Below are 21,548 nucleotides of genomic sequence, written 5' to 3'. Positions count from 1 at the left end.
AAGGCCTTCTTGTTTAAAAGGATGCCCACCATCTTATCTGAGACTCTGCAGTTATCTCCAGCCAGGCTTAATCCCCGTGCCCACCTTCCTTTCAGATTTCCCCATTGCCAGATGGACCACATGAAAGGTGCTCTACTTTGGGGAGGAGAGGTTGGTGAACCCCTCCCTCATCTCCCAGGTACCTGGTATATGTGACGATTTTGAGCCCACCTAAGCCTCACCACCTGGTTTTTTGCATACCATTTCCCTCCCATGTGGCTCCTGCCCTGTGTACTGCTGTTGCGGGGGCCCACGCTTCATGGCTCTCTCCTTTTCAACTGTCTTTTCCATCATGGGGCTCCATCCTGACCTTATGATGCTGCACTTGCCATGGTCTCTTCATGCTCAGTTCTCCAACCGTTCTGTCTTCCTTCCCTGTCCCTTCCCACACAGCTGTTGCCCAAAGCTCAGCAGTCCTTCCTGTCTCCTGTCACTCCGCTCCAGTTTTACTGGGATTGCTGATCTGTGGTTGGAGTGCTCTCTAGCTTTCATTTAGATCATGATGATTGGAAGTCATTCCCACAGTGCTTAAATACTGTCATTCTCTAGATTCCCAAAACCTTGGCTGAATGTGAATCTACCAGTCTGTCCTCTTCTCTGCCTCCATATCCTGTCCAGTATCCTGTCCTTACCAGTGCCTCTCTCTACTCTTGCTTAGCCATTCCTCTTAGTAGCCTGTTTCATCTTTACACCCATGGGCCAGCTGGTAGACTTCCATGGACATCCACATATGTCCCAGTCATGTTGGAACAGCTTTCCCATTGTTTAGAAAATCCAGTAGCTTCCTTTGTCCTGTAGAATAAAACTTGAGCTCTTATGTTAAGACTGCATATTCTAGCCTCTTCCAACTCAACACTACCTCCTTTATCCCCACCCAGTGACCCCCTGAATACCTAGACTTTGGCTCACAGGGGCCTTGGCAAAGTAGCCTCTACCTCTTACCCTCCACCCTTCAGTTAGGGGCATTCTGAAGTCCTCTCTTCCAAAAGGCTAGAGGTGAGCACCCCTTCTTAGAACAGTTGTGGCACTCAGCACTTGCACTGTCTCCTTAACACTTAGTTACCCTGTAGTACGTGTGGCCTCAACAATATATGTTAGAGGGATGAACCAGTATCCTCCCTGCCCACTACATAGTGTCCACAGCTGTCATGTCCATGTGGCATTCTCTCTGTCTGACAGCCCTGTACTCATGGGTGGTCTCCCTATTCTAGTGACAGTACCCAAGCATCCTCTTCTGAAAAGTGCAAACAGATGGAACGCACACAGAAGGCTTGACTCTGCCCTCTTCCCAACCACCGCTTCCTCCGCTCTACATTGTCAACACTCTGACACTTAAAGGGCAAATCAGTCTGGGTAATTTTTTTTTATCCCTCACTTGTCACTAAAATAAATACATTTGCAGTTCTTTCAGCTAAGGGAGCCCCACACATCCCTTTCAGTATTTCAGTATCTGGTATTTAGATCTTGCTTCTAAGATGTAATGAAAGGAGGTACCATCTGAGTGATGTCGCACCCTCAGCACAGACTTAGTTGGTCTTACCAAATTTTTTAGGCTGTGTTGCAATCCTCATTGAGATATGTGACAGTTTTTTTGTTTTTTGGGTTTTTTTTTAATTTTTAACTTAAGCTGCTCATGATTTGATAGTAAAAGTACTCTCTTAAATTTGATTATAGCAGAGAAAAGGCAGGGACACCAGGACCTATTTTTATACATAGGTAACTGAATTTTCACCAGTTATCCTCATCCCATCTTCCCTCAGCAGAGGAATGTAAAAATTTCATCCCAAAGGGTAATTTTTTTTAATTAGAAGCTTATCATAGAGGTGTGTGCTTAACTATATAAGCCCAGGGTTCTGATTTTATACTGTTCAACAAGGAGATTCATGACTACTAGGCAGATTCCATTAGGCAGAAGAATTTAATAAGACTTGTGAAGTAGTTATGGAAAGATTATCTCTGGGATATTGTGTTTGCTAATTTTCTTAGAAGAGCTTCAGTCCATTGCAAGGATCCTGTGTTAGAAAAGCTCAGTAGCGGTCTGGGAGGGATGGCTTAGTCAGTAAAATGTTCATCACTGAAGCAGGAGGATCCGAGTTCAGTTCTCCACTTGAAAACAACCTGAGTGCCACTGGCAACTTCTACAGGTAAACTTTGTGCTTTGGTGGGAGAGACAAGAATGCTTGGAGCTCTCTGGCCAGCTAGTCTAGCCAAAATGGCAAGCTCCAAATTCAGTGAAAGACGGTGTCTCAATTGAAGTAGGCATCTAACATCAACGACACACTCACACAGGCACTCACTAATAAACAGGCATGCGCCGTACAAACATAGCCAGTGGAAAATTCAAAAGGTATCAGAACACCGAACTACAGCCTGCGGCTTCTGTTGTTGTTTTCCAGTTCTCCCTCTTCTGAACTGGGGACCTTCTGCAGGAAGCATGGAGGGAAGAAGGGAGTCATGCCCCTGGAGGCCCTTTGGATTGAAATTGTCTCTGGAAACAACTAGCACCCAGTGTGCACTAGTGCCCAGATCTGGAACTTGTGATCTCCTCCCCATGGCTTTCCTGCTGGGTTGAGTGGTGTACTCAGCCAGTCCTTTTGTGTTTTCCTCTAAATGGCCAGTATGGTGGGCAACTTATCTTTTTTTCTCCAGGATTCTCTTCTAATTTTAGTAAATTGTTCTGTGCCCAAGATCCTTCTACCATCCCTAGTTTATCCAAGTTCCTCCTGTCTTTTTTCTGTCTCCAAATCTGGGCAGTGATTAAAGATTGGGTTTTGTGAGAAAATATTCTTTCGTGGTAACTTAGTACAACTTAATAGGAAGGTTCCAAAAGGCTCTTCTGCTAGGGGAAGTGATAAATGCTGAAGAGCCCTACCAATTCTAAATTACCATTCATCTCTCCAAGACTCAGCCACTGCAGTGCGTTGACATCATTCTTGGTGGGTATGACACTTGGCTTTGGCTTATTTTTGTGTGACGTCTCTGGTTGACTCAGATACTGCATACAGCTGCTCCCACCTCTGCACACTGAGCCTGTGTTAACACATACTCAGAGCTTTCTTCTGAGGGAAAGCAGATGCGTTTAGAAGGCTCACTGCCATAAGGTTATGGATGTATTTACAACTGAAGTTCAAAATCACTATAGTCTGAGTACACTGAACAGACTCCGTGCAGCTTTGAATGGAAGCATAAGCCATTCTTAAAGCCAGTATCTGTTTCCTGTTTGCCAGTGGTGGATTTCTCATCTGGAATACTGTTTGGCCATATTCCAAACCAGACCTCTATCAGTGCCTGGCACTGTGTTTGTAACCTTGGCATTAGCTCACATTTTAAAGCCACATGGACACCTTTGCTTTACCCTTCTAGGCTGTCGGCAAGCTCGTATCTCATTTATCAGCTGTCACCATGGATAGCATGTAATGAATTCTTAATAATCATTGCTGGATTAATCATATTTGTTGGCATGACTGAGTGGAGAAAAAAATTCATGAACCAACCAAATCCTCATATTTTCCATCCTTGCACCAATATTGTAAGCAAGCTAAAGTAGCAGCATGAGGAAATGTAAATCACTTACAAAGCCATGGGCTAAGATGACTTTGAACTTGTAGCAGCTTCAATTCTGTATATTATACACATACACATATTTAAGAAAAAGCTAGGGCTGATATATTCTGTATGCTTAGGTGGTCATGTTCCCAGTTGTCTAATTAAAGAATTGCTTTACATGGTGTTAGCTAAGAGGTGATGCTGTAGTTGTCTTTAATATAATTGTGCAGTTGAAAGTGCTGCCCTCTTCCTGAGCTTTTCAGATGGGAACCCTTCAGTGTATAAGGTTATTTGTCTCCTTCAGTATCCTCTGGAGATTCAACTTGTGTCCTGGAAAATCTCTTCATTGAAGATATCTAAAAGGATCACATCCCCAGATATACTGCATCTCTTCTAAAATAAGGGTCATTCCTATGAACTACACTTACATCCCCCCCCCCCCCCCGGGCGTGCGCCCGAAGTACAAGGCAAGAAGTCCCACTTCCACCAGAAAGCACAGTATAAAAACCTGCTGTGAATCAAGCACTGTGCTTAAGTCATTCTCCACTTTCTATTTACCTCACTATTGCCTGATGCTAATATTAAACAGTAGAAATGTTCCTGTCGTTGTTAGGGGAAAGAGGGGGGGGGGGGGAGAGAGAGAGAGAGAGAGAGAGAGAGAGAGAGAGAGAGATCGCTGTGAAGAAATTTTCCCTACCCAGACAGTAGTAGTCTGTAGCTGTAAAACAATGAGAACTTCAGAAACCATTGTTTTCTGGGCAGGATGTGGTCTGAAAATTGCTTTCTTCCAGGTTGAGTTAAAATATTGACATCAATCATGTTCTGCATCCCCCAAATCTACCTAATATTGCCCCTTACTCCACATATCCTAATGCATTTATTTTTCTCCCATTTAAAGATAACAAACTATGTATGTGGCACAGAAATGGCTATGTATGTAGTTAAAAAAAAAAACTATATAAAGGAGTAGAAATTAACCTAGTTGTTTCTTTACCCCACACCAGATGCCCTACCTCACAGATCTTTTCATCTGAAGAGTAACATAACTTTCGTCCAAAGAATTATTTACAAAACCAAGCAGTAGGGGTCCTCATTCTTCAGAGGTGAATATGATCCCATTTTTCTGAGTGCAGATGTCAGGGGAGGGGGTGGCACTTCAGTTTTTCACTGGTACAGATGAATCCAGGCCATAGGACCCCGTGTAGGTTCAGTGGTGCTAGCAAAATGTTAAGAATGGTGACTAGAGTTGACTTTCCTCTTAAAAGGAAGCTGGGCTGCCTGTCCCAGTAGCTGGTATGTGGGCACTGCTATTGAACTTGACTCTTCCTTTGTCCTTCCTGCCCCTGTCAACTCAAGTACCCCTGACATCTTTGAATGAGAAAGGAGAAATCCACTACAGAATTGGACAGGTTTGCACGAAGCCAGAGTTCTCATTGCTTAGTACTGAGACCCTTAGGGATACAAAGCCGGCTGGATTGGGGGGTGGACCACGTTGCCCCTTACAGTATCTTTGGGGCTTTTATTCCAGACTGTAAATATAAAAGTCACCTTTCTCTTGGGGATCCAGATTACTGAGTTTGGTTCTCCTGTCTTTTTTCAAAGTCAGCAGATTAATTGTTACATATTAAAGTACTTCAAACTAGATGCTGGGCTTTCAAGCCCCGGGTTTACAGATCAGAATTCCATGTAAGTCAGCTTTCATTCCTCTGGGTGAGGACTGGTTCCAGATCCCAACACATATCAGTATCCTCAGATAGCCAAGTGTCTTACATAAAATGACTTGGTATTTGCATGTGATAGACATATTCTTCCTGGAACTTTGACCTTTGGGCTGGTTGCAATATCCAGTGCAGGGTCAGTGGTCCTTATGCGTACTTTATCTTTTGTTTGTGAGACAGTCTCCATAACCCTGGCTGACCTCAAACTTAAGGAATTCCTACCACCACCACCACCACCACCACCACCACCACCACCACCACCACCACCACTCCCAAGTGCTGGAATTGCAAGTAAGTGCCAACACTGTGTGTAGCCAGATACATTTGTCCCCAAAATAGTCTCTCCCTGGTATTGGTTAAGGCCCCAGATGTGAACATCTTGTCTGGGTTGTTCCTCTTATGACACTTAGGCTGACTCTATTTATTGGACAAGTGGATACACTCCTTATGAGTGGTGGTCTGTGCACCAGGGTGGCTACTCCTAGCTAAGTCAGTGTTCTCAAATGTGGGTCACGACCCCCTAAGCAAACCTCTATCTCCAAAAAAATTTACATTATGATTCGTAACAGTAACAAAATTACATCTGTGACATAGCAACAAAAATTGGAGGTCATCATAAAGAGGAATTATTATGTATTAAAAGGTCACAGCATTAGGAAGGTTGAGAACCACTGAAATTAAGTGCCAAGCCATGTGTATGAGACCCATGAGACCCATGTCCCATGCTGGCAGAGGCTCTTGGCTCCTTTTGTGCTGTGATGATAGACAGCAGCCTCATAGTTAACCTTGTGCTGGTAATAGGTGATAGAAAAGGTGTCTTCATTGTTAGTTTTCAGGACTTTACATCACAGGTGTATTCAAAAACAAATGGAAAACAAAACAAGGCATCTGTCAGCAGAATTTGGCCTTTAATATGTAATGGTGGAAATTTGAGTAAAGCTCAGATAGAGGCATCATTAATGAGCTGGTTAGCAGAATGCCAGAAATGTTTGACATTAAGCTTGTTTTTCAGATATTGCATTATTTGGAAAAGGTAGCTTACGTTTTATTGTGAAAATTAATATCAGGATACTAAAATGTAAGGTAAATTACAATGAAAATTTAGCAAACAATGACTGCATTTTAAATCCTTTCTTTGTATTGCATTTTATAGTTACTTTATTATGAGTGGTAAGCAATAGTAACTTACAATCATTTAAGTATTGGCAGCGGACATGGACTTAGGGTTGCATTTTGAAAAAATCAGCACTGCTGGCCACTGAGCTAACATCTAAAGAACAGTTTGGTATGGTTTAATGATAGCTTTTGGGCTGTGCCTTAAGAAGAGAGGTTCCGCTCCACAGCCATGTTACATGAAACTCTGACCTCATGAAAGATGCGTTGTTGGATCCTACTAAGAAAACAGTTTTCTCTTTAGCATCAGGTATCTCATTAATTCATATTTTCCCCCTGCATACCCCGGCAGTATTTCATCAGTGTCTGTAGAGCTCTCACAGGGTGCTGCTGGTTAACACACAAGGAAAGGAGCTTCTTTGTGTCTGCACTCACAATGAATGACTTTTGTGTTCCCCAGAGCTGGGAGAATTCTGACTGCTGGTTGTCACCACATGACTTCTTCTGAACTATCTCCATATATTTCTTTCTCTGAAGTTAATATATTATATGTGCCATTTATATTAGCAGAACTAAAAAGATGGATAAGTAGTAGCGTGGAAATTTAAAGCCCTGACTCACATCAAAGAAGACTGTAAAACATGAAAGTGGGAGAGAGGCATGAGTGAGGCCACAGACGGCCATCAGGCTGATATCCGAGGGTCACTGTGTGAGAGGGCTGAGGGGGCTTCTCGGTCCTGCCTAAGTAAGCCTCAGCTTCACCAAGCACACCCCCCCCCAATTATTCATCCTTCATGAGTCTCCTAAGGAAATAATCTGCCTGATAGTGATATTCATGACCGTCACCAGGCGGTGGGAGCCTTAGGAACATTAGAAACAGCCTGTATCTTTTTCTCGTCTTTTTTTTTCCAAGGGATCAATTATGGGCTTGTTGTGAGTGTAATAAGAAAAACTTGTGAGTAATGTTGCCATTAAGCATTTGCTAAAAGGGGGACAGTCTTGCTGGCTCCTGAAGTCCCAGAAAAAAGAGTGTTCTCTTGTGGTTTTGTTCTTGGGCCTCACATTTGGGACTCTGGTCCTGCCCTTGTGTCCAGCCCCCAGCCCCTCAGCATGCACTGACCTTCAGGAACAGCTCCTGCCCGGGAAAGGAATGACTTAAAGAGAAACAGAATGGCCAGGTGTAGTGGTTCGTGTCTTTAAGTCCTGCCCTCAGGAGACAGGCAGTTGGATCTGTGAGTTCAAGTCCAGACTGGTCTACATAAGTGAGATCCAGCACAGCCAGAGAAACCCTGTCTCAAACAAACAAGCAACCAAAAAAAAAAAAAAAAAAAAAAAAAAGTAAAGGAAGTAGAAAAAGGGTGAATTCAATGAAAAGTTTCCAATAATTTCCATAAGCCAAAATATTGTTATTGTTTTTTGTAAATGCCTATTTTCAGGGGTTGACTCTGCTCTAACAGTTCCTTTTGGCTCAACTTGGTTTTAGATAACAGCCTCCATTATCACTGTCCTGTGTTTTCCAGCTCTGTACTCAACCTTGCTGTTTATCTTGTCACTCATTCTTTCATTCAGTCTTAAACCCAATGAAATTAAATTGTTTAAATGTCCTTTTCAACTAAGATTTAATTTTCTAACCTAAATATCTCAGAATTCTGCCTTTTCTTATTTTTGCCCAATACTGGCATTTTCCTTCTACAGGCATGAAACCAGTCAATAAAAGTCAATTGCTGATTCTATGATTATATGAAGGGCTGCTCACAATGCATATTGGAGATGTCTTTGAAGCCCTTTTCCTGAATGGAAGGTGCCAGGGCTTATGCTTTATGGCCTTCTAATGTTGGATGGTAATCTCATTTAGCATCTTCCAGAGTGAAAACAGTGCATTAGGACAGCGTAACGTGCCCTGCAGATCAATACAGAGGCAGATCTGCACCGTTCAGATGAATCCAAGAAAAATGGACCTGATTCTACAGAGGAACTGGGGCCCAATTATGCAGTGTTCTTTCCCCCTCTCTGCATCTAGTCATCAATATGGGTTAAAATGTATACAAAAAGGATTTCAGATGATGGCCACACAGAGAGAGCAGATTGCCAGACAGGAAATCAAGGGCTTGGAAGCGAGTACTAGTATTGATTTGTGGTGATAAAAGTATATTTTGATACACTTCAAACCATAAATAACTTGAGGACTTGAACCTTCATGACTTGAGGGCTCAGCTCAGGGTCAGTGCTTGTGTATGACTTGCACTGCTGCTTTCTAAAGAGGGCGTGACATAAATGAGCTACCTATTGCAATAATCTTAAGAGAAAAGTATGTGCGTGCATTCATGCTTGTATGTTGTGTGTGCCCCCTGTGTGTGTGTGTGTGTGTGTGTGTGTGTGTGTGTGCGCGCGCACGCGCGTGCGCGCGCATGCACGTACACCCATGTGTGCACATGCATGCATGCTGCCACTGTGTTACTAGTGAGGGAAGACCATGGGTTTGTTTTTGTCTCCCCTCCACCTAGATATGTTGGAGGCTTGGTCAGCTGTCAGCACTGAGACTGAAGCTCAATAGCTCAGCCCTCCCGCGTGAATCATTAGCATTGTCAGCCATGGATTTGCTGCATTCAGCTGAACTCATGCTTAATCATATTTTATTCAACATTTACGCAGACACAAGTCTTGGTGTCGTCGGTTGGTCAGTGGTTTTCTGGGGCTGTGCTTCTGGAAGCATAGCTGACTCCTTTTTGAAGCTGATGTTCATTTACTGAGGATTAGGGAAGCTCAGGTCCAGAAAAATCCACAGACATCCAGAGAATCGAAGGCTTAAAAAGAATTGAAACCCCTGGCATTGGATTTAAATTCTGTTCTGAGGTATTAGCAAAGTAGTAAAATAATAGCAAAAAAGTAAAAACAGTAGTGTGTAAAATCTTTTTCTCTGTGTCTGCTTTCTTTCTGGGAGAGTGGGAAGAAGATTCCCCCGGGGACAGTCGTGTGGATTGCAGTTCCACTCCAGCAAAGTATATATTAGTTTATAGTGCTGGGGAAAGTAATGAGGAGACAAACCAAGGGTCACCCAAGGGTCTGCTTATTGATGGGAAATATTCCCCCTAAGTTCTCCAGGGCTTTTGTTTTTAGAACCCAGTAAACTTAAAATAATGCTACTTCAGGATTATATGGAAATACCAAATTTAAATTTCCGAAACAGAACTGATAAGACTGGAAGCATTTTTTTATTAAACAAGCTAAATTTTTTTTAAAAAGTACAAATTCATAGATTAATGATTGTTTTGCATATTTTCTCTTCCATGGTTAGTCTTTGTACCTCCAGTTCCGCTGCTGTACAAACAAGAATATTTTCTGTGTGTAATTCATTTGGCTTATTATTTTTCAAGTGTGTATTATAAGCTATGTGGAAACATTTATGTTTGACATGCCATTTTCACTGAGAGAAATTCTACTAAAGTCTGAGACCTGTAAATATAACTGTAGAAGTCTAACCTGGGGGATTTTTAGATGTTTGCCCCTCCCCACCCCATTCAAGAAGCTTATTGTATGACTTCTATAAAAATTATCCACAGTGATTAGTGAATGTCAGAAAGAAAACAAGACATGGTTTATTGGAATTAACATTCTAGTGAGTGTAGGCTGGTGGATTGCAGTAGATTATTGCATAGGCCATAATGTGAGCATATGAAGTGTTCACACAGGGTCACCCTAAAGGGTGGAGAAAAGCAGAGTTGTTCAAGGTTACATGAGGTATGCTTTGACAAATGTGTAGGTGGTTTTCAGTTAAATGGCAAGGGTGGAAATTTGGGTGGCAAGTATTTTCTAGCTTGTGACCACAGCTGTGAGACCCATAACTGGCCCCGATGTATGATTTACTCAGGCTGCAGCAATGTACAGGGTCCAACAAGGGCTAAAGGCAAGTGGGAACCTGGTCATGTCTCTGCTGACCTTGTACCTCATATGAGAAGCAGTAGAGAGAGATTGACTTGACTTGATGGATTTACAAAGAACCCTCTGGATGACCTGTGGAGGCAGGGAAAGGGCTGGGACTGTAGATACAGACTAGAGAGGTCATTGCTTGGATCTAGGAAGTGCTTTGAATTTGTGTAATAATGGTGAGTATGGAAGATCAGACTGAAGGGACCAGATCTACAGTGACCTGCTGTGTGGGTGTGCCAGAGAGAAGTTAGGACTGGCAGATTTCTGACTTGCCAGATCAGACTGTAGAAGAAGAGCACTGGTGTCATTTGTAGTACCTGGGCTTATATGTTTTATATAATCTTTAACCTTGGCCTTGATGAAGATGCCTTGTCTCAGTTGTCCTCATTCTGGTTTCCAGGCGGTATGAATATCATCCAGTCTGTGCAGATCTGCAGACCAAAATCCTTCAGTGTTACCGTCAGAACACCCAGCAGACCCTCAGCTGCTCTGCTCTGGCCAACCAATACATGCACTGTGTCAACCATGCCAAACAGGTGGGTGTGTGAGCTGACTGGGGAATCTGAAAAGTAGAAAGACCAGAAAACTTGAATTCCACAAGTAGTAGGAGGTCTTGCAGTCATACTTAGGGAAAATGGGCCTCCTTCTGCATACTTCACTTGACCCTTCATAACTGCATAATATGACACTCACAGGATGCATATTTCCTCTAATTTTTATGCTTTAGAAATCTAATGATATCCCTACAGCAAATTAACAATCACAACAGGTCACACAAGTACTGTACAGTTGGGTACATTTGGGTTGAAGAGGCACAAATTATTGGAAACTTGGTTCTTTCTACTGATAAAGTCCCTAGAGTTGACCTTCTTGGCCATCTCAATCTAGCATTTTAGTTACACAGCGTGCCTTTCGACAGCCCAGTTTGCTCCTGTTCTAATAATACCACTTAGTATAAATTTCTAACACTCCATAAATATCTAAAAGGAGGGTAGCTATAGTCTGGGTATCTTGGAAATAGCAGTAACATTAAGTAGAAAAAAATGTAATCAAGATTAAAAGCCTGTGTTTTCTTGAAAAGCCACATGGCTTGCTTTTGTCTGGTCTTTGCTTGTAGCAGTGCTTGCATGGCTGAATATCTGCCAGGCTTCTTTAAAGAACTTGCTAGAGGTAAGGCTGCTCATGCTAAGGTGGTGCATGTTGTTTGTCACAAAAGCCTCTGATGAGCTCTTAGCAAGCCTGCAGCCTTCAACAGCAACTCCCTGAACCCTTGGAACTTCTAGACTGACTCGTGGGTTTTTATGGAGTTAGACTGAGTCATTGATAGATGATTATGTCTCAATACATGTTTCTGACATGGGTGGTGTCTGACATGGGTGTCTATTTCCAGTGTGATTTCTGGTATCACTGAAGTGGCAACATGAAAGGCCTTGGAGCATTGGCTCCATCCACCCTGCCTGATGAGGTCATGTTGAACCACATTTAGTCCAATGATGTCCTGTCTATGGGATAAACATTGCAACAAGGTCACATATGGCACATAGTGCTATAGAGGAGAGAATCTGCCGGGTCGGGGTTTAGATCCAAACTCTATCTCTTAACAGGTCTCTGACTTTGAGCCTTGACTTCTCTCACTGGTGAATTGAGTGATGTTGTGTTGTTTCATTCATGCACAGTATTGAGTACACCTTTGTTTTCCCAAATTCAGGATCATCATTAGGAAAACTATGAAATTAGACTAGTGATTCCAAAGATACTTCTTTCCCACTTGCTTCTCAGCCTGCTGTGGCTAGCTAGTCTGTTAAGAGTGTCTGACGTTTCACAGATCTATGTTAAGTTACTTGGAAGTGGATGGTAACCAAGTTATCAAAAAGAATTAGTCTTGTCATAGATTAGACAACACTAAGATATCGAGAACCAGCCATAAAGCATTAACCCTTTCATCTCCTTAAGCCTTAGGACTTCAAGGTAACCTACCCCAACTCATACTTGTGTTTATGATAGCCTGAGATGTAAATAGAAATGGTTTCTTCCATCATTCTTCAACAGAGAGCCTTGAAACATAGGGAAGTCATGACGCAAATTAACAAGTAGTGCAAGATGCACCCTGCCGTGAAAACAAAACAACAAACATTTTAAGAGTAAATTAAGTGACCTTTGTTATTTGAGCAGGTGAGAAGAGTCATCCATCATCCACAAATACAGAATGAGACAGTGAGGAGAAAATGAGGACAGAAATGGCAAGATATGAGAGAGGCACATTAAAGGCTACTGCAATGGTAATAGTCTGTAGGTCACACGTAGGGCATGAGATGACAGTGTCCATGAGCAAAGGGGCTGCTTGGCCTGCTCCCTGAACGCCTATGTTGGCTTCAGGGACATGCTGTCTCTGCATCAACAGTAGCTGTCATGCTCCGATCTGGGCTGTCCCTTCATTCCCTGTGCAGATAGTCTAACCTCAGGACCCCAATTCTGCTCTCTTGTTAGAAGGAAGCTTTTTAGTATACAGTGTCTTCCCTGCCTAGTGTACAACTCCAGGTGGACCAGTTCCCTTCACTTAGCCTTCAGTTAGGTCCAGACATATTAGACATGTAACAGGACAGCAACCCATTAGGTCTCATTCCATTTCCGACACTGCAAGGGTTTCCCCTGTGGGATAATCACAGGAGTCCACTCCACTTTCGCATGACTCATAAGGTTGGGCTCTCACAGGTCCCTGGGGCACTTTTCTGAAGACTAATAGATTTTACTGGTAGACAAACTTCCGGATGTTCCTTACCCTTGCTGTTCTCTCTTAGTCATCCACTGGCTGACATTAATCTTCAGCTGTTCTTAAACAAGTCCTTGTGGGTTAACATGAGACATTTAGACTTACTGTCGGCGTATTAAGCTATATGTTCTTCATGGAGGTAAAAAAGATACTAAATTGCTCTAATATTATTTCTCAGTTGTAAAAGCTATTGCCTAGGTTTATGTACAGCATTTAAAAATGAACGTCACTTGACATACACTTGTGCCTCTCACATATCTGCTTAACCTGCTAACTTTCTGAACTCAATATTGAATTACCTCTTCATGCCATTAAACCATGGTTCCCATTGCTATACCTGACTTATATGGGTCTTTGTTACGGGGAACAGAATGGGAATCCAGGAGTAAATGAGATCAAAATGTCCCCCCAGTATTTTTACTATCATTATTATTATTCTCCCTCTTCCTCCTCTTCCTCCTCCTCCTCTGAGGCAGAGTGGTGTGTGTGTGTGTGTGTGTGTGTGTGTGTGTGTGTGTGTGTGTGTGTATGTGTGTGTGTGTGTGTGTCTTTGTCTGTGTGTGTCCATCCCTGTCCCTTTCTGGCCTCAAATTCACCATGTGAACAAATTTGGTCTCAGATCCTAGAGATCTGCCTGCCTCTGCATCCCATGGACTGGGACTGAAGGGACACAGTGCCATACCTGGCACTCCAATTCCTAGTTTTAAAGGAGGGCTGACTTGCAGGTTAGTATTGTCTCTCTTCCTGTGACATTCCACTGCTTTAACATTTACTTTGTAGCTAAGAATTTAAGCATTTTAGCTTTTTTTTTTTTTTAGCCCTGTTGCTACACACAAAAAAGATAAAGAAATTAGTAGGATTCTCATGGACAATTCTGTTCACCTGGGGGGTGGGTTGTCTCCACCATCCCAGGCCATTAGTGGTGAGCACAACTTTAGTTTTTTCTTGGTGAACTGAGAGTTTGAAGCTCTACCTGCAAGTGACTCTGCTTTTGTTGTAGAGAACAAGAGGTAGGTATAGCCTCAAGAGGCACGGTCTGTTTAGTGATAGTGCCCCTCTCAGATTTCTGGGGTCTAGTGTCTTTACCTCATGAAGTTTGCTGTCAGTTGCCCTTGAGACTGGCTAGTCTGCTGCTTTGGAGCACCTCAGCTGCATACCCTGTTCTCAAGTTCACATTCCTGACAGACATAGTGCTCTGATGACCAGGAGGGGCTGGAAACAGTTCACAGTTTCTCCAAAGTCAGTAAAGTAAAAAGCAGCTATCCCCAAGCTGCCTGCCAGCTAATAAACTGCATTACAAAATGCAGGTGCCTTAGCCAGCTCTGGGCTCCTAGTGTTCTGTGAGGTCCGGGCCATGAGCAACCTTGGAGATGAAATAACAGTACAGGATGACAAAACCAAGACCAGGAGTTCCCCCAAGGGCCTGGAGTCCACATAAGGCTTGAAGTCAGATGATGGGGGAGTCAAAGGTCCATAAACTATACAAAGACTTAAATTAGAGCATGGGCAGTAGACTGGTAGCCAAGCAGGTTTTCCATTGAGACTTGATTTTCCTGCTAAACTGTTGAGATCAGAGTGCCCTGGCTATAGAGAAAATACCAACTCAAGACCTTAACCAGTAAAGCTAGGTAGATCTCAAAATTGCACTTCCCAGAACTAATGTCCATAGTCCTCTCATTTATAAAGTATAAATGAAATCTCCAGTAGTAGTTATTTCCAAAATAGAAGACTACAAGATCATCATGTATAGAGGAATTTCTCCAAGGAAAGTTTGTCAGGGACACTGTATTTTACCTCCCCTGTAATTTGGATTTGTGTTCAGCTAGACTTCAAAATGTCCCCCTATTATTTTGAGCACGAAAAGGTTCTGGAAACCTAGAAATATCTGTTACTTGGAAATCCGGGCTCTTGAGGGGAAAACCTTGCCAGCGCAGGCTGCTCCATGCCTGTGTGAGGGTGAGTGGACCAGGCTCTTGGAGCTGGAGGACTTGGAGATCATCAACCCCAACCTCATCCTTTCCTTTATATGGTTCCAGAGTGGGAATGGGCCATATCCTAGCAGAGCTCATCATCTGCTCTGCATTTCAAACCCAGGAGGACACAGACATGAATCTCACAATCTATGAAAGTTATTTAAATCGTGCATGAGCAACCTGCCCCTTAAGGATTCTGAGTTGGAAGTGGGCTCAAGCACCCCAAACTTGCACCAAATTCTGTGGGTTCTGCCTGTTTTTCTTCATGACAAAGCATGTCATTGTTACTAGCTACCAATCCAGGCTACCTAGGAGAAGTCTAAACTCACCATCCCTAGGATTGCATCTAAACGTAACTCGCTCTGATGGAAAGTTGGCTTGGGAGAAGGCAGAAACCAGTAGAAGTGCTGTCCATCTTGTGACCTCTGAAGGACCATCCTGGGGGACAGTCACCCTAGTAGTCACAGTAGGTGCCGAAAGAGCGCTGAGCCTGTCTTGTGGCTAACACACTCCACAGCGACAGTTCATTCAGATCCCCAGAATCGCTTAGCTTGAGAAGCCAGCCCCTCTCATATAACAGAAAGTACAAAGGCAAATCAAAGGCAGCCTGTTGCAAGGCCTTTGGCCACGGGTTTTTATTATGTTCCATGAATTCTCTGTCGTTGCTTAGTGGCTGGATGGCTGCACACAGAATGGTCTTGCTCCTTCTGTGGGGTGGTGACTCATCAGATCTGAAGCTGTCCGAGCAAGTTGTTTCAAACTTTTGGTGTCCCGCAAGCCCTGCTCATCCCAGGGATGTATTTCTCTCTCTCTTTCTGAGAGTAGTACTTTACTTTATGACATTTTCTCTTTTTAAAGAAGTTGAATTTAATATAAGAAATATTACCATGGATTTTCATTTTTCTTAATAGGTATTTCATTCCCAGGGCTCATTTTCTAAGAAGTTAGAGATGCAGTCTGACACTGTTTGTCTACTTTTGTGGCAAGTTGTATAAACAGTTAATTACTTGTAAGCTAATTTGAATGTCACACAGAGACATGGCTGATATGAAATGAGATCCAGGCAAAGTTGACTGGTGTCTCCTACAAAACCAGGAAGAAGAAAGTGTAATCCTGCTGCAGGGAGCACACCAAAAGCAAAACTAGTTAGTGCATCAATCAGACTTCCAGATCTTCAAAACCCAGCTGGCAGGTAGCACTGAGGCTGAGGTAGAAAGTTCTCCCTCTCTCAACCCACAGTCCTCCCGCTGACTTTCCCCATCACAGATCTGCCCTCTCCTAAGTGAAACCTCAGCACTGAGGCTGGCCAGACTCAGGACCTGCTGCTATGTTAGTTCTCCTGCCCCTAAATTAGGAAGAACTTCCTCTGCCCACACCTAATTCTACTGAGTCCAAAACTTTGGGGAGATGCTAGGTAGCTCCCCTCCAGGAGCACATACTCTGGGTGGTCTCTTTTAAAACTCCATTCTCTCTGTAATGATTGCTTAGCAGTACAGGGTGGTTGCTTTTAAATTTACTGAGACAGCCAGCGGCTGTAACTGCTAGTCAGCCTCTCTAAGAAAGCTGAGATCCAGAAACTGGAGATGGCTGTGGAACAGAAATATTTGAGAAAGGTGCTTGAGATCATTTTAATAAGTGGAGATGGCACACTATCTTGGGTCTCCAGGGGCACTGTTTCTGTCTGACAGAGTGAGTTCATCAGTGGCTGGAACAGAAAGAGGTGGCGGAAAAGAGCAGCGTTGATTCCTGGAGCATTCACTCCTTTTGGTAATTTACGCAGCTGTTTACAGAAGGCGTTTCTGCAGACCCAAATATGTGAATGAGGAGCAGCAGCCAGGAACTTCTTTCCCCACATTAAGATTAAGTGTTAGCATTTTCTTACGTGAAAGCAGTGCTGGTTTTTAATATAGCTTGCAAAGCTTCTCCTTCATTCTTTGGGGAATTTCCTATGTTAATTTATGCAGTGTTAATTTATGCAGTGTTGAAATTCAACCCAGCAGCATCCAGATTCAGAAGATGCAGAGCTTATGGGACAGCCTGTGAGGTGCAGTGTAGCCCTGTCAGTCCTGGGGCTCCCTCTAACCAAAGGCCCCAGCTCTAGCTTTCAACAGAGTGGTATCACACATCTGTGATAGAGTAATAGCACAGAATGTTTGTCAGTTTATTCATCCTTTTAAAATCCCAACTTGATGCTGTATTTGTTAATGTCTCTGACAGCAGTGAGGCTGTTTTGTACCACCTCTGCCACCCTTTGGTAGCAGCTGATGCAGTGTGACAGCCTCACAGCTTTCCTCTGCTCCCTTATATCTCCAGAGAGGGACACACAAACCCACTGAGCCATTGCATATGTCTTAGGGATTAGGGGTTTAATACATGTAGCAAGGCGCGGTGAATGTGAGTACAGAGAGCGATGCGTCTGTTGCCCTGTATTCTGATAGTCTGATCCCCATTTGAGCCAGTGTCCAGTTTGTCATTCTGCAGGAAAGTAGAGCATTGCTGGCATTCCACTGAAAATTACTCAGCTATAATTGCTTGGGGTTGAAGAGAAATGAATGGCTAAAAGAATCCATCAGCTCCGAGAGAACCTCTTAACTCTGGCTTTCATTGTGTTCCACTAGCTGCAGATTATGTCACAACACAGAAAGGAGGCATGTTGTCACCTGGCTATGTAGTGATCCATAGTCAACCATGGATCCAGACCAAGCAGAGCCACAGTGCTTAAGGCTCCCATTAGTGAATTCAAAAGTACATGGGACCTATGGCCCCAGCCCCCAGTGCAGAGCAACCATAGAGTATCCAGAAGCTCTAAGTGGCCTCAGTGTAGATCTGCTTTAGACTGGCTTCCATTGTGCTTATAGTCAAGAACGGCAGAGTGAGGCTGTCTGTATAGTAGGCAGTTACAGAGCACCTACCTTTGTAATTGAAGACTTGCACAAATCAAGTCACAAAACAGTGAGCCTAGAGAATGCTATGACACTGACAGTGGTGGGTAGTGTCTGACTTGCAGTTCTATTGCTCCCACAAACCCTGGGCCAGCAGTGCACTTGAGAGGAGCCTCATGCAGGATGTTTTCCTGGCCTCTCCACCAAGTGGAGTTTATGCTTCCTCAGCTTTACCCTGCATTTTGTCCAGACTTGTGTTTTTCTAACTTCCTGTTAACTGAAGCGCCATCTTCCCTTCCTGCTCCTGTTTTTCTCACTAGCCTGCCTCCTTTGAGTCTATTCTTCAGTGCCCCTGTCTGCAGACCACTTAGAGGCCTATAATCACAGACCCCAGAATAATCAGATCACTGTACACCCTTTGTTTAGAGTGCCTAAAACCCTCTTGTTTGTCCTTCCACTCTGTTCTTCATGTTCCCCATTGTCTTCGTCCTTAAGTCATTTGACTTTTGACCTTTCTTTCCAAACTGTAACTCCTAATGGATATTATAGGAATGCCTCATCCAAAATCAGCTCACAAACTCCAAACCGAATTTATCTTCTTTGTTCACAGAGTGTCCCCTCCCACACTTTGTCACTACGGTCACAACTCTTCTCACCTCCCTCTTTTCTTCTCTAGGCTTCTTGTGCCTATGTTTTCCTGGTTCACCCTTACTTGGCTTCTCATCCAATCTGCTGGGTCTTCCTACCCCCACATTGCCTGCTGTTTAGTTCACTGTGCCAAGGACATAGGTTCAGTTTCATGAGTGCCATTCTCCTGTTTAAAAAGCATTTGTTTGGACATCCATGTGTTTTCAGTGGCCAGCGGCAAGCCTGTCCACTTCATATCCATTCTGGCCCTACCTCCTCATTAACCAAGCTGATCTCTTCTCGACTCTTAACTACCACTACCTCACCATCTGCCCTACCCACCGCCCCAGTTTCCTGTCTGTCCTGGCAGGCAGTGCCTTTGAACTCTTAGCTTCCCTGAATGCAAGGTTAACAAAAAACTTCCCATGCATGCTTGTTTCCGTGAGAGGATTTTTTTTTTACCGCGTACATGTCTTACTTTATAAACCTTAGCAAATATTTAGCAAATAAGTAAAAAGTAATAAATTATTACCATGCCATCTTAGTTGGGGTTTTACTATGTGAACAGACACCATGGCTTACAGGTTCAACATTTCAGTCCATTGTCATCAAGGTGGGAGCATGACATTGTCCAGGCAGGCATGGCGCAGGAGTTACTGAGAGTTCTACATCTTCATCTGGAGGCTGCTAGGAGAAGACTGGCTTCCAGGCAGCTAGGACAAGGGTGTTAAAGCCCTCACCTACAGTGACACACCTACTCCAGGGTCACACCTCCTAGTAGTGCCACTTGCTTAGCCGAGCATATGCAAACCATCACAGGTGCTTAGTCTCTCCTTAGTTCCCTTTCCCGAGGGTACCTGGGATAGCTTTCCCATAGCTCTTTACTCATGTAGTGAGGACTCAGAACCTTAGCCTGAGAGGGCACAGGGGCTGTGAGCACAGGAGGAAGATTTAGCCACCGGCCTCACCTGCTTCAAAAATAAAAGAGAGATGACTGCTTTTTCATTCTTAAAGGTATTTAAGAATGGGGAGCTGTGCCTCCTCCTGCCTCAGCTGGCTATGCTTTCCCTGTGATGGTTTTAGCCCCAGCCCCAGCCCCATTCCAACACTTGTACAGTTTGGGGAGAGATCTGCCTGTAGTGCTGCTGGGGCTTCGTAGACTTGATATCTGCACTCTGCCCAGAGCCAGCTGCACTATGTGGGTGTGGGCTTGGTTCATAGATGAGATTCTTCCTCCAGAGCCCTTGGGCTTAACTGCTACACTGTCTTTCTCCTACTCCACACTGTCTCGGCAAAATCTCCGTTTCCAGATGCCCCACATAGTGCTACTAGCCCACAGCACACTCCCACCATTGTACAGGCCTGGGTCTTCCCCAGTTCACCTTCTAAGGTGCTGGTGGGTGGGTCATTAGGAGATTCAGACAGACCAGACACGCTGTTCCCTTAGAGTATTGTGAGATGGGGAAGGATATGCTTTGTTCCATGGCTTGGAAGTTGGTATTTGAAAAGCACTGTAATCGCCCTAAATGGCCCCTGCTGTTTGTTTGCCCTCACCTTCTGGTAGTGAAACTCATATTTTCTGTTTCTCTTGCAGAACATGCTGGAGAAGGGAGGCTAAAGTTACCCTGAGAACATGCGAAGCTCCTTCAACGTTAATTCCAGAGGTGGAACATTTTTTTTTTCGTAGTCTGAAAATGACCCAATTAAAGAGAAGACCACTAAAAACAGACAGGCACTGGAATGTGGACTCAACTGAATCATAACGTGTTTTGATCAACAGTTTAAAAAGCCACGGTTTAGATCAGTCATCAGAGAACACTGTTAAGTGTTAATGAAACTACAAAATGAATAAAAGAGAAAGAGGTCCACCCCACCTTTTTGTTCTCTGTTTCCAACTTCTACTGACATAAAGTGTTCTCTTCACTCCAGGCTCCAGCATTTAGTGACTTCACCCTGAGAAAGCTGGGAGGAGGGACATTAAATTATTTCAAAATAGAGACAGCAAGAAAGCACTGGGCTAGGGCAGCAGTATCGGGTGGCCTGGGCTGTGAGGCTGGGTGTGAGCCTCTTGCTATGTAGGAGCTAATTCCTTGTAACTTATGATGATCTTCCAAGACAGACAGACAGGAGAGAAAATGTACCTCTTTACTGGAATAATGTTTATGATTGCAGGTAAAATAAGGTATTTTTGTCAATATAAAGGCAACCTTGGCTTATTCAACCAAGTAGTGAATACTGACAACTTCACTCACTATCAATAATAAATCTATTTTCTGACAAAGACTGGCATTTTAACTGGGGACCTCATGTTTTCCTTTGGCTGGAGTAAGTCTGGGTGGGTGAATCACGCTGGCTCCATTGCTGTTAGTTTGCATTTGCACCACAGTGATGCCTGCAGCTTGCCTCTCACACTGGTGGATTCAGTAAGGTTTTACACAGTGCGTGAACCTTCCTTTCTTTGGCATGACTTAAAGTCTTCTGCATGGGGCCAGAAGCAGTAGACAACCTTTATAAGGCCCTCCCGACCCTGCCATACTAGTGCTTAAAAACACAACCAAGGGCTAGAGCTTTTTCCTTTCCCAGTTCATTGCCACTTCCTGATTATAACTATTTTCTTTAGGATTGGGCCTTCAGCCTCAATCTGAGGGACCTAGAAGCTACTGTGGCCCCTCTTAGGAAATAGGAGGAAATGTGATGTCAGCCATCTTTTGTCTTGTAGAAACCTACATACACACTGATGCACATTAAGAACATAAGTATACTCTATAGTAAAGTAACTTGTGTTTGACTTCCAGTTCCAATACTTGCCAACTGGAGAGGGCCCTCCTGTACCTCCCTCTCTTGAGATGTAAAAAGGCCAAGGGACCCAGTGTGCAAGCAATGGGATAAAGAGTTGGAAGGCTTACCACATATATTTTGTGAAACCCAGCAAATGCGGGTTTCCGTGACGTCA

General features: G+C 43.6%; 1 protein-coding gene and 1 long non-coding RNA gene across 10 annotated transcripts in view; both read left to right on the top strand.

Annotated features, from left to right (window-relative positions):
• Chchd3 (coiled-coil-helix-coiled-coil-helix domain containing 3) overlaps positions 1–20,876 on the top strand; it is a 256,469-nt gene extending 235,593 nt beyond the window's left edge. For 8 of the 9 annotated variants that reach the window (XR_015685388.1, XR_015685387.1, XM_087656520.1 and 5 more), the window contains 2 exons: positions 10,744–10,879; positions 20,190–20,876. Coding sequence is in view for 7 of the 9 variants with exons in the window: in XM_087656520.1 (XP_087512646.1) it covers positions 10,744–10,879; positions 20,190–20,213 (160 nt within the window). In the remaining 2 variants the exon portion in view is untranslated. The remainder of the gene's footprint in view (positions 1–10,743; positions 10,880–20,189) is intronic. The other variant, NM_001106588.1, reaches the window with a different exon arrangement.
• On the top strand, positions 3,573–7,759 carry LOC147994790 (uncharacterized). The gene is made up of 2 exons (XR_015686444.1): positions 3,573–4,688; positions 5,484–7,759. It is a non-coding gene; the product is annotated as an uncharacterized LOC147994790 (long non-coding RNA).
• Positions 20,877–21,548: the final 672 nt, after the last annotated feature.

Source organism: Rattus norvegicus, chromosome 4 (genome assembly GCF_021556685.1).
Source record: "Rattus norvegicus strain SHRSP/BbbUtx chromosome 4, alternate assembly SHRSP_T2T, whole genome shotgun sequence".
NCBI lineage: Eukaryota > Metazoa > Chordata > Mammalia > Rodentia > Muridae > Rattus > Rattus norvegicus.
The sequence above is the reverse complement of the archived record's forward strand: the minus strand, read 5'-3'. Positions and strand labels throughout refer to the sequence as shown.